A 13,807-nucleotide genomic window follows, 5' to 3' on the forward strand; every position below is an offset into this window, starting at 1 on the left:
CGCCCCCGCCGTAAAGGACTGCTTGGAGGAGATGAGCGACTCGGTGTACGAACTCAAGGACTCGATCGCGGAGATGAAGGCCATCAACTACTCGAGTTTCGAGATGGTTGTGTCGGATGTTCAGACATGGGTCAGCGCTGCTCTCACCGACCAGGTCACGTGCATGGACGGTTTCGAAGAAGCCGGAGGAGGAAAGACAGAAGTGAAAGAATTGGTACGGAAACATATAGATAGAGTCACTCGTATGACGAGTAATGCGCTCGCTTTCATCAATCTCTATGCGTCCACCGTTCTCCAGAACTGACCGTATAGACAATTCACCAAAACGAAATTGTATAATCGTATAATTCTACTTTTAATAATATCCCCATATTTGTGCCTTCGTATATGTATCTATATGTGTTGTAGTTTTGTTATTCCCGTTTTGTTGGAGATTTTATGTCGTAAAACTTTGTAATTCTTTTTGTTGACAAATATATGGACATGTTGTAAAAATTCGATATTTTGTGTACATATGGGCGGGACCCAGCATGTTAGGGGCCAGGTGTTCCCTTTCTAAAATAAAAATACATTAAATCACCTTATAAGTTTTATAAAATTGTAGAGAAAATTACTAAATGCCCCCTAATAAATTTAAATTTATATCTTTAAAAAATTGTAATAAATTTAGTAATGCCCCCAATTATAAAAATTCTTTGGTCGCTACTGTATATGTGTATATGTATGTATGATAACTGTATGGATGTCATGTGTTTGTTTGTTTCGTAATGTCTTAAAGTTATGTAGTATCCATGTTGTCTACTTGTTGGTCGATTTATTTTATTTAATTTTTTCCTAAATGAAAAACAAAACGTGCGACCCAAAAACCGAGTTCGTTTTGGGCTTTAATTAATGGGCTTTGCCTATTTTTACAATTATGTCCATTTCGCAATTCATCATCCCAAAAAAAACATTGGGAACGCTTGGCTACGTGAGTAATACTGTTCCATTAAGTTCTGTTGTCGGGGATAAATTTATCCTTGCCACGTTTTAGGATAGATTCCAAGAACGACGTCGTCTAGCTTCGTTCCTGACGTGTGTTCCGAGAAGCCCAACACGACATATCGACTTTGATCTCTTCTTTGGTTCGGTTTCTCGCATCTCCCATTGTCTGGTCGAAAGATCGATGCTTTATTCGGTAGATTCGATTGATCTTTCTTCATCGAATGATTACTGAAGTTGGGTAAGTTTTTGCTTAGATCTTCACAATGTCCCAAGAGTCGAGCCCTCGTCGTTTCCTATTTACTGCTTGAAATCTCTGCTCCACATATTTTTTTATGTGATTTGTTCGTGCCCTCTCTTGTTCTTCGTTTTCGTTCCTGGTTTACTGTGTTTGAATATCATGAAATGTGGGTTTAAATTTGCAAACTTTGTTTGTGATTACTGATTCAAAGTTCTTTGTCCACCAGGTGTTTGTGTTAATTCCTCTACGAGTTTGACACACTGAGTTTCTAGGATAAATTAGCAGTTGATTCGATTAAACTTGTGAAAGAAGTTGAAATGATCGGTTACATTGTACCGGGGTCCGAATTTCCATTCCGAGTGCTAAAAATTGAGAATGTGATTAGAAACCTTGTGATGTTGGGTTCTGTTGTTGCTATTTCGTTGGTGGCGGCTGAATATATAGACAGTGGGTTTCCCTCTTCCGCTGATTTGAAGACACGGTTTTAATGTCTTTTGCCATAGTAATGACATTGTTAAAGAAAGAAAGATATTCTGAGGTTTCGGTATATGATTTTGGTCCTAAGGTTATTTGTTTTTTTAAAAGCAGAGCAGGTGATGTTCAGACGGATTCATAAAAATGGAAGAATAAGAAACCTTGTGATGGATATATAGATCTTTTTTGACATTTTCGGATCCGATTGAAGAATGATCTCATCTGTTCTGGACATGGATGTAGGAGAGGAGCTTATTTAGTATCGCTCCAATGAACGGTGCTTCCAACAGCTTACGGGCAGCGTTCTCTTACTGCGTACAGCAAGTGCGAAGCTATGACTACCATCACTACCTCTGCCTTCTCCAACTCCCACCCGATATGCGAAAACCCGCATTTGCCCTCCGTGCTTTCAACGTAGAGACGGCAAAAGCCATGGATGTTGCATCTGACCCCAAAATTGGTCTCATGAGGTTGCTTTGGTGGCAAGAAGCAATCGATAAACTCTACTCCGGAAAGCAAATAAACCATCCGGCTGCGCTAGCTCTGTCATGGGTAATATCCGAGCACAAGATAAGTAAAGCATGGTTAAAACGTTCGGTTGAAGCCAGAATACGAGATGCCCAAAGGGAAGCCGATGATATACCCGAAAACATCGAGGAGCTTGAGAAATACGCAGAGGACACGGTTTCAACTCTTCTCTACAATACCCTTCAAGCGGGAGGCATCAGATCAACCATGGCTGATCACGCTGCTTCACACATCGGTAAAGCCAGTGGCCTCGTCCTCCTGCTTAAGTCCTTACCATACCATTGTTCCAGAAACCGCCATTACGCATATATCCCGGGAAAACTAGCTGAGAAACACGGTTTACTTGTAAGAGAAGGTGGGCGGTCAGAGATCCGGTTGGATCCACACTCTAGAGAAGGATTGTGTAACGTGGTGTTCGATATTGCTTCTGTTGCGAATGTACATCTGCTGAAAGCTCGCGAACTGGCTGGAAGAGTTCCGATGGAAGCTAAGCCGGTGATGCTGCAATCGGTGCCTGCACAGGTTCTGCTGGATTCGTTGAGAAAGGTACATTTCGATGTTTTCGATCCGAGGTTGCAGAGAGGAGTTCTGGGTGTTCTTCCTTTGTGGTTTCAGATGAAACTCAAGTGGTATTCATGGAGAGGACAATACTGAAAACTCTGTCTCCCCTTGTTTTCAGTTCCGTCAGAGTTGGGCCTTGAACCCAAATGGGCCATTGTCTTTTACTCTCTTTTTTTGAAATTATAGGCCTTAATGGGCCATGCTTGTAGCCCAAGTTGTCTTTATTTGAATTTCTTCAATAAAATCATCACATGATTTATCTGATGAATTTGATAGATAATTTTTTGTTCGGTATGCCATATATTTTGATGGGTCCCCTTATTCATATATAATTCAATTGATATAACTAACAAAAAGCAGACCTTTTGTATAAGCATTTTATACAAGACTTTGTGTATTTCATATTATACATGCGGTAGAGAAACTCAGCAATTTTCTTTTATATTTTGTTCGGTCATTTTTTTTTTCAGATTTTTGGGTTATGTAAAATTTCACCTATTACATTTTATATTGGTTTTCGGTTTGTTTCGAATATTGTTCATATACTATTTGTATTCAGTTTTCACTAAAAAATACTCCTTTTTTTTTTAATTTTCGTTTTGTTCTATTTTTTTTATTTTATATTAAACCCGAATTCGATTTATTTAATTTTTAAAAAGATCAAATGCGATCGGGTTGGACTCATACGTTTATAAATTATTCAATTCCGTTTGATTTGATTTTACGTGCCCAAAACCAAATATTGATCAAACTAGAAATTTTGATTTTCTTCATGATTTCAAATCCCAATAATACCCCTCTTATTTATGTCTTATTTCATAATCTTATAATTACCGCTATTATTAGCATTATTAATCTGAAGAAGACATATAAACCAAAATGCAATCATATGATGCAGTTTCAATTTTACATCACCTTTTATTTATTTTATTTTTAATATCGGGATAATAAAAAAAAACAATATAAAATACATGAAAACTTGCAATGATTAGTCATCACGCCTTTCAGCAACCCAACAGTGAAATCATGGAGGTTGGTGCATATGTTTTAGCTTTGGTGTAAAATAGTTGACCTCTGAATGCCACCAGTCAACTGAAAAAAAAAATTATTCTATTTTTTTATTATTCCATTTCTTTTTCAACCAAAAAAACAATTTCTGCCCGAAAAGTTGATATAATTATGCACAAAAACACACGATATTAACAAATTGATTGGCTTTTAGCATGTTTTTTAGCGTGTAAACTTTTTTTGTCGGAAATTTCTATAAATTGCTCGTTAAATTTAACAAATTGACACTTATCAAAATGTGACTGGGTTCACTTTCATCCCTTACCAAAAGAAAAAGTGGAAAATGAAACAAAAACTAAGGCTGATTATTACTCCTTCCGTTTCAAAATATTTGTAGTTTTAGATTATTTTTCATGTTTCAAAATATTTGTCATTCTACATTTTCAAGATATTTTTTTACAATAGTTTCCAATTTTATCCCTATCAAATTCCAATAAATTATTAATGATAATATTATTTTTATTATTAAATAAAGGTATACGTGACTTTTTCTCTCTTTTCTTAGAAAATATGAAATAACCTAAAACAACAATTATTTTGAAACGGATGGAGTAGTTAGATTTGTTGAATTAGCATTGGCCGAATACATAACATGCGGAAATTCTCTGATTTAATGATTTCGTATGCATTAAATAATTAGTCGTTTGGTGCATGAATGGTAATTAAGGCCATGCACTATTATTGTCAAAGACTAGTAATTGATAATCATGAGAATAATAACAAGTATTAAGATTTCAAGTTTTTTTTTGGTTTTAAGGTGATTTGTATTATATATCCAAAAAATTTCAAGTTCATATATATATAAAAATCAATCACTTGAGATTTATGGGGCAAAATATAAAGAACCATCGAAATTAATAAAGAGAATCAAAGATTTATGTTAATCAGTTGCTATTAGAACACACAGAAAATAATCGAGACAAATCAAATCATAAATTATAAATTAGATTTACAATTTTTCAATTCGTGAATTGGTTTTTGCGAACTACCTCTTGATTCGTTTGGAGCTCAACTGATTTTTTTTTTTTTATATATAAACTTTAAAAATTGTAAATCAATTCATCGAAAATTTAGCTAAATCCCGATCTGCTCACGGATTACACGCCCATTTCCCAAATATTTACATCTTCTATTAGAAAATTGTATTTATATGTTTTCGCATCAGACATATTTTTATTTTAGTTCGACAAGAATCTGGCAGGAGAATCGAACTTCCCCACGTGTTTTAATTTTAGGCATTTCGTAATGATTAGAATCAGAGAGACAAATTGAGAAGGAAGATATCCTCCCGTCAAATGGGTCTACGACACGTGGCCATGGGAACTTTCTGAAACTTGATTTGGCTTGGGCGCTCTTTTTGTTTTATTAATTAGAATTAAGCCGTTAATTAGTTAGTTATAGATTAAGATTGTGTAAATATATTATAACAGGATTATTAGATGTTAAATGTAGAGTTAATGAGGGACTTCTGCAACCTTTGCCATGCGTATGTACGTAGGATTATTATAATTGGTTGTCTTGTAGAATTTACACATTCCATTGGAATTTAATATGAACATTTATTTCCACCATATTTCCAAGTTTAAAAAACAATCTGATGAATTTTACAATGGACCATTTTACATATATTATAGAATATGCTAAATAATATGTAATGTTATATACATGAGATATGTATATATATATATATATATGCAGTGGCGGATTTAGAAAAAAATATAAATGGGGGCATTGATTTTATATATATCATTTTATCGAATCAAATAATATTTTTATGGGGGGATAGGGTAATTTTTTTCATAATTTTACAAAAATTGTCTAAGAATTACTTATTTTTTTGAATTAGAGTGGGGGCATGTGCCCCCACACCTCCTAACCTAGATCCATCATTGTATATATGTATGTATTTTATGGACGGGTTATATAAATAGCAGGGTTTAAATAAAAAGTTTGGTCGTCCATGGTTCAAAAGTTTACTTTAGATATTTTATAAAAGTATTGTTCTCAAATAATATTATGAAATTATAACAACATATATATATATATATATATGCAGGTAACTTGGTAATTTAAGATATTCTATCTGAAAAAATGGAAAACAATCGACATAATATTTATTTCCATGCCTTAAACATTCCATATATATGGTAGGTAGCCAATAGGAACTCATGAGAAGTTATTGATTTGTAACCTCTTTAGACAAGAGTATATATTTTGATTAGATTGATATTTAATATATTTTTTCTGCTAATAATTTTAGATTAACCCTAAAATACATTTGAAAGTTGTAAATTTCTTTGCACACTATATACATCATGCGAGTGTGTTTATTTACTGTTTTGATAATGCATGTTATCTTGTCATATATAAATATATACACAAACCTCATACATGTGAAGTTATGAATAATATTCAACATATACTATTATTCTCTATATATAATAATTTAAATTCGATGTCAAATAGGTGAATGACAAGAGGCAAGGTGGGACCAAAATTGACACTTTTGGATCAAAGATCTTTCCTTTTGCTTCACTTCTATACTTCGTTTCAACAACACACAAAAGCAAAAAAAAAAAAAACAATTATACTCAATATCCTTAATTTTTAAATAATAATTCTGAATTTTTTTCGCTATTTATTAATTTGATAATTAAAAACCGAATCTTCACTCCCAAGTCAATAACCTCAGCCGCAGAACCATCCGAGTTTTAGTGAACTTATACCTAAATCTAAATATTATCTATATATAACTTACCTATCAATTTTTTTTTTTAAAAAAGAATGTTTAAATAACCTTTTCTTTTCTCGTTTATGGTTGTATTAGTTAAAAGTAAAAAAAGTAAAAAAAAAAAAAACCGCGGTAAACGGTGGGACCCACCTGGCCAACCGGACTGCAACAGCGAATAGTGAAATCATGATAGAGGGCTAGCTCACGCCGGACCATCAGCCGCCACGTCACATCATCCCTTTTTTTGCGGGCCCCATCTACTTATAAAAACGGCCCAAACTCCACGCTGTTTTATTTAAAATTCATTTTTTTCCTTCTAATTTCGTCACTTTTCTTTCTTCGCGAGGAAATTTTTGTCTGGGTTGACCAAGTAGACCTATTTTTCAACGTAAGATTGATAAGATAATTTTTAATTGTAAATTTATTATTTCAAATTTACTAAAGAAATACATTTAATCAAATTATAAGAAAATAAATTTGAATTATTTAAAGACAATATTCATTTTAAAATATATACAACAAAATACATCCAAAATATCATAACCAAAAAATCACCATGCAAAATGCAAATATATACGAGTTCAAAACAATTAAAATATTTTCACCTTTTTCAACTTTAAAAAGTTTCTCTTTTAAGTTTTAACACATTTTATTTTTATTTTTTTTTATCAAACAATTAGTCCATGAGAAACATAAAGTTATTAATGTCTTCTCATATATAATATATAAATATATTTGACAAAATTCCTATTAAAAGAAAAAGAATCTCTCACAAATTCCACCCTTCCTTCTTTTCTTCCACAGCCGCAGTTTCCTCGGGTTACTCGGCTCGGCTTCAATGTCTCTGAGCTGAGCCCTATAATCTTGCGGTTTGTCATTCCAATTTTTTTTGTTGTTGCATATATAAACAGTATATATATAATTTTTTATATATTCAATAATTTGAATTATATGACTTTTACTCTATAAATATACATGGAAAAACATGAAAAAAAACGTAGCAAAAAGTGAGGGAAGAAACTTTTATATTGTATATATTATTAGTTTGATTCAAATGTAGAAAAAATTTATTTATACAATTGATACATTAAACCGAATCAACTCGGATTAAACCAGTTTATAACAATTGTTTATCATTCTTTTTTTTTTTACTATGATGCAAAAATTTCTATTTTAATATTCAAGATATCCGAAGGGAGTGATTATAAATACAAAATAACATATGTAGAAGTTCTAGATAACTATATCCTACCCTTTCTTATATGATTTTTATTTACATATATAAATATAGTAGTACGATAAAAAAAAACATATATATTATTTTAGGGTATTTGTTTATAGAGGCTTATTATTGTATTTTCAATACATGTAATTAGGGTTATCACTTGTATAAACACTTAACCTATTGTAACATGTTTTCATTAAGAGAAATTATTACGTTATATTGTATTAGAGTCTGGTTGAAAACATGTTATAATAGGTTAAATATTTACACAAATGATAACCCTAATTACATGTATTGAAAATACAATAATAATTAACCTTCTATATTGTTATCCCCTTACTAATCAAAATATCAAATCGAAGTATAATATATATATATGTATGTTTGTATGTATGTATGTATGTATGTATGTATGTATGTATGTATGTATGTATGTATGTATGTATGTATGTATGTATGTATGTATGTATGTATGTATGTATGTATGTATGTATGTATGTATGTATGTATGTATGTACGTATGTATGTGTGTGTGTTTATTATATACTGTATTATATACATGTCATATAAAAGTAATAACAAAAATAAATAATAAAATACAGGAGGCCAACCAAAGGGAGATCGCGTGCGTATGGAAATGGAGGCTTGGATAGTTATTTTTATTGCACCAAATCCTCCAAACCGTATGACACATTGGGTTTAATTAAAAAAAAAACAGTGTTCTCCCTAAAATTGAAAAAAAAAACGATTTATGTAATACAACATTTAATAATATATTGGAATTTATTAAAAATTACATGAACCCTACATTATTCCGAATTTGAATTAAGATCTCGTTGATATATGAAGTTCAAAATTTAAGAAATGATATTAACACACTTTTAGTTAGAAACATCTGATAAAACATTCATTTCAAATATACAATATAATATTTTTTAGACCAATTTAATTGAATTAAACTCGAATATAAAAACAAGACCAAAACAAAATTCTCCATCACATATATATATATTCCTTCAAATTTTCTTGTAACATGGTATCACAACTTACAAATGATAGGTTTCAACAAAATCCAATTGTTATATTTATCGTTAAAATTTATTTTTAACCAATCGGATAAATCTCATTTAAAAGGAAAAAAAATATAATGTGTAAGGTAACTTAAAGTGACCAGTGGATGAGACGGTTCACAAAGGATTTACACATTTTCATATAGGGTCATAATTACGTTGCAAAATATCATGCACCTATTATATATACATTTTTTATATGTATGGATCGAACTGATTACTTTTTCCAAGTTTTCTTCAAGAAGACACACGCACTTTAATAATATTTAAGGTATGTCAATTTCTCTTTTGGAAATACAAGCCACTTTTTTATTTTTCTTCTGAAATGATTATTGTGAATAAAAATATATATAGAAATTTATATGCAACTGAAGTCTTTTGAGTCTCTTGTTCGAATTCCAAAAAGAAAACAATTCGATTGAAATATCATATTATTTCATTTCTGTTATTGCAATTAATATCCTCCTAGTAATATATTTCATCATAAAGATTTTAAGATTCATATATATTATTGTAAAACAGCACATATAATGTATAAAACCATACATATAATGTAACTAGATTTAAATAAATATATATTACGGGATACAATAACCTTAACGAACGAAAACTTGATGTAAATTAAGCATCAAACTAATTCATAATTAAGGTCTCTATCAGTAGCTGGTGGGCAGTCGTCTCCCCTTCCTCTCTCTCTCTCTCTAAATCTTACTTGAACCATCTTATCCGCCTCCTTTTTCTCTCCCGAAGCTTCTGCAGCAAATAAAGCTCCTCTCTCTCTCTCTCTCTCTCTCTCTCTCTCTCTCTCTCTCTCTCTCTCTCTCTAGAGAGAGGACAGGGAGGGAGACCATAATTGAGAAGGACAGAGAGAGGATAGAAAGTGACACAAAGTAATATTAGATTATTAGGACACGCTTGTATGCTTTTGTTTGGTTCTTGCTTATTTATTCTTTTTTTCATTTTTTTTTCCATTTTTCTTTCTTTCTTCCGTTCTTCTTCTTCTCCTTTATCTAACCCTTCTCTCTTTCTCTTTTCCCATTCTTCTTCGAGTTCTGTCGTCCCCTCTCCTTCTCTCGGGGATTCGACCTCTAACGATTCCCGAGGAACACTGTCAATCTTTTCGATTTCTACTCGCAATCTCTTTTTAGGGTTTGCTTCTTGTTTTCTATCTTTATTTTCTTCTCTATAGCTAACCTATATAAGTGAACAACACTAATAGTTCCACTAAACGAGGCCGGGAAGAAGATTCGACGACCGCGCATGAGCACTTGTCGTAACTTCAGATACGCACTAGTCCAAGCTTTTTAGGGTTTCTTCTGGATCTCTCAGAATAATCCTCTTTCGAGTTTTCAGAAGGTAATTAACCCTAATTTTCATAATAAAAGTGGGTTGCATACCCTAAGGGTAAAGACTATTCGGAAGCCGTAATCTTTGATCTCCTGTTTAGATATTTGGCTTTTTGGGAGATTTCTCAAGATTTTCACTCGTGTAGTGTTTCATCAATACCTCTTTTCATCTCTGTTTTTTTTTTCCTTGAGATTTGTATACCTTTTGTATACATATCATCACGTTCATCATCATCATCATCATCATCATCATCATCAGTGTTGCTTACATTAGAAGCTAAGCAAAAAAGCAGATCGAATCAAGTTTTGTTTGTAGCAACAAAATATTTTAATGAACAAAGACTTATATATCATCTCTTTGACAGATATCGATAGAGAGATTAGTTAATTTTTTATATTAAGAAAATCATGATTTGGAGATGGTGTTGGCTCTTCGCATGTAATCTCTTTACGCTTTTACTCCTAATTCGATCCCTAATTAAAGTACGTGGAGTTAATATCCTTCTAAATAGTTAATGTTATAGTCTGGATAGTTAATCCAAGAACTAATCAGGAGATTGAACTGTGTCGTAGATGTGATTAATTAGTAGTTATTTGCTATCCCAAAGTTTGATTTTCAGAAGGTAAATAACACAATGGTGGTATAAGTTATTGTTGGAAACTGATTTAGTTAGCTGATTATATATGCATCGCATCAAATTAATTTATATATGTTAATAATATGAAATTAATTGTGTTCTTGAGTTGGAAAAAAATTAAACGATGTATATCGTTAAACCATGCAATAATACGCTTCGGATAAATAATGTAAATGCGCAATACGTAATTCAGTCATAATTGTTTTGGTATTTCTGAGTGTCGATCGGTCCAAAACTTAATTATCATCTGGAAATAAACGCATAATTATAAGATCTGGAGAATGATAAGCCGGATCATGCGATAGAATTCAATTGCGATTTTCTGATCAAATACATATGAAACCACCATATATATACTATACGTACCCGAACAATGTACATCAACACACTATAATATATGCTATCCATATATAACATCAACCATAATATTCTAATTTGTTTTGATGATCTTGTATCAGCAGGTTTAATTTGGTGCACAAGAAGAGACGAGACATGAACTCGTTTTCGCACGTGCCTCCCGGCTTCAGATTTCATCCCACGGACGAAGAGCTCGTCGATTACTACCTGAGGAAAAAAGTCGCCTCCAAGAGAATTGAAATCGATTTCATCAAAGATGTCGACCTTTACAAGATTGAGCCATGGGATCTCAATGGTTTGAACCGATCGTTTTATATATATATATGTATATGTATATATATATATATATATATATATATATATCATGAACCTTTTTTTCTTCTCTTCTTCTTCTTTGTTTGGAAAATCTCTCTCAGAATGTTTTCCCCCTTTTTGGGACACAGATTTGTGCATCATAGGGAACGAAGAGCAGAACGAATGGTACTTCTTTAGCCATAAAGACAAGAAGTATCCGACCGGAACACGGACCAACAGGGCAACAAAAGCCGGGTTTTGGAAAGCCACGGGAAGGGACAAGGCGATATACTCGAGGCATAGCCTTATTGGTATGAGGAAAACCCTTGTCTTTTACCAAGGAAGAGCGCCCAATGGACAGAAATCCGACTGGATCATGCATGAATACCGGCTTGAAACCAATGAAAACGGGACCCCTCAGGTATATATATACACGTACCAATAGAAAAGTGTGGTAATCTTTCAAACCCATCTGAGTATTCTCACAGTACAAGACATATCCATGTATTCAAACATCGGTCATATGTTTGGTAATATATACATTCACCTAGGCTAATGTCGGAGGCTTATGATTATAACATGCTCGTATTGATTAATGACAGGAAGAAGGATGGGTGGTATGCAGGGTGTTCAAGAAGAGATTGGCGGCCGTGAGGAAAATGGGAGACTACGAGATATCACCGACGCATTGGTATGACGATCAACTCTCCTTCATGGCTTCAGACCTCGAAACGAATTCTCCAACGCGGAGAATTCTCCCGAGCCACCATCAACTTCAGCCGCCTTATGGTCTCGTCAATGCCGCCGCTTACAATCTCCACAACCCTAACTTGCAATGCAAGCAAGAGCTCGAGCTGCAACAGCACTACAATCATCTGGTACAGCACCATCATCTTCTTCATGAACCTTTGTTCCTCCAACTCCCTCCGCTCGAAAGCCCTAAAATCCGACAAGCTAACAGTAATTGCAACTCTCTTCCTTGCACGGGCGATAATGTTAACTTGCAGCCGTCGAATCTCACGCATGGTGAGGAACAAATGATGCATCAAGGGAGTTCGAGTTTCGGTTCTTTGTATATGAATAATGGCACCGAGCAAGCGGTGGTCGATCAAGTGACTGACTGGAGGGTGCTCGATAAATTCGTCGCTTCACAGCTAAGCAACGAGGAGGCTTCTGCTTCTGCACAGACAAATGCTAAGGATCTTCGAGTCGACGATGAGGAAATGAACTTGTTGGAGAGCGAAACGAAAAGGGTTTCCGAGATGGGGCAAGAGTACGCTGCTGCTGCTGCTTCGACTTCTTCCAGCTGCCAAATCGATCTGTGGAAGTGACCAAAGAGATTAAACTCTGAAGATTCAGAAGATATATTGTATGTATACATGACATATATATATACACACACACATCACATAGACAGCACACTGATCATGTGGTGGTACAGAATATAACTAAGGATATGGAAACGGGAAGAAAATTGGAGTATCTACCTGATTCTTGAGATTTCTGTACATAATAAAATTAAAATTGTGGTATTGATTTGTATGAATTTCAATTATATTAATTGAACGTTATGCTGTAGATATATATATATATTTATGGGTACATTAATTATACGTATGATATCCTTTGTATTCAGTATGAATAGACGATCACAGATCTGACTTTGACTAAAGTTATTGTGAATGGTGTTTTTGTTTTCTCTCTAATATTAATTTCGAGCAAAAGGAGAAGGCTGAATGTTGATGATAAATCACAAGACACGGAAGGAGAAGAATTAGTACGCTACCGTTGAGATTGCGTTTGGGACTGTTCGGAACCTCTACCCCGCGAAGAGGGTTAGTAAGGGTAGACTTGTAAATTGACATGGGGAGGGTTGTTGAAACCGTTGTAAAGTCTTTTGAATACAACAGACTTCTTCCTTCCCTGCGACTCCAGTTTTCTCTTTCTGGGGGTTTGATCCGATTGGGAACGGGGTCCGTTGCATCTTCGATTCAAAGCTGTAGCTCGATTGAATTGCCAAGCTGCTTGGCCGAGACTTAGGCCCGAGGTCATCTCGGTAACCGAACTCGTAAAATCATCTCTTCTTTTCAGCTTCGTGTTCTTTGATTCGTGGTGCGGGTGAGAGATTCCGAGAGAGTGAATTCGAAGGTGCCGCAACTACAAAAACTTGCATATATAATAAAAATCCAAACTTGTGTACTCATCATAAATAAATTAAACATTATTCGATCTAAACATATAAAAATCTATTTCCCGATGATTATTACATATGTAAATTATCGAATGAATGCCC

At 33.6% G+C, this 13,807-nt stretch overlaps 3 protein-coding genes across 5 annotated transcripts in view; all 3 read left to right on the forward strand.

Moving 5' to 3' along the window:
• The window catches only part of LOC104818434 (21 kDa protein-like), a 1,183-nt gene extending 686 nt beyond the window's left edge, over positions 1-497 (forward strand). The window contains exon 2 of the mRNA XM_010548034.1: positions 6-497. Coding sequence (XP_010546336.1) covers positions 6-304 — 299 coding nt within the window. The 3' untranslated portion in view covers positions 305-497. The remainder of the gene's footprint in view (positions 1-5) is intronic.
• A 575-nt stretch (positions 498-1,072) lies between these two features.
• LOC104818444 (NADH dehydrogenase (ubiquinone) complex I, assembly factor 6-like) lies at positions 1,073-3,038 on the forward strand. The gene is made up of 2 exons (XM_010548045.2): positions 1,073-1,222; positions 1,940-3,038. Exon 2 carries the CDS (start codon positions 1,967-1,969, stop codon positions 2,876-2,878), a length of 912 nt encoding a protein of 303 aa, XP_010546347.1. The 5' UTR covers positions 1,073-1,222; positions 1,940-1,966; the 3' UTR covers positions 2,879-3,038.
• A 6,901-nt stretch (positions 3,039-9,939) lies between these two features.
• LOC104818454 (NAC domain-containing protein 7-like) lies at positions 9,940-13,096 on the forward strand. 3 transcript variants are annotated; one of them, XM_010548074.1, is made up of 5 exons: positions 9,940-10,235; positions 11,325-11,515; positions 11,664-11,935; positions 12,117-12,392; positions 12,522-13,096. In XM_010548074.1, exons 2-5 carry the CDS (start codon positions 11,356-11,358, stop codon positions 12,843-12,845), a joined length of 1,032 nt encoding a protein of 343 aa, XP_010546376.1. In that variant the 5' UTR covers positions 9,940-10,235; positions 11,325-11,355; the 3' UTR covers positions 12,846-13,096. The 3 variants fall into 3 exon arrangements, with proteins under 3 accessions (XP_010546376.1, XP_010546368.1, XP_010546359.1); XM_010548066.1 differs by having other exon boundaries at positions 11,322-11,515; positions 12,117-13,096; XM_010548057.1 differs by having other exon boundaries at positions 12,117-13,096.
• The last annotated feature ends 711 nt before the right edge of the window (positions 13,097-13,807 follow it).

This window comes from Tarenaya hassleriana, unplaced genomic scaffold (assembly GCF_000463585.1).
Source record: "Tarenaya hassleriana unplaced genomic scaffold, ASM46358v1 Cleome1, whole genome shotgun sequence".
Classification (NCBI taxonomy): Eukaryota; Viridiplantae; Streptophyta; class Magnoliopsida; order Brassicales; family Cleomaceae; genus Tarenaya; species Tarenaya hassleriana.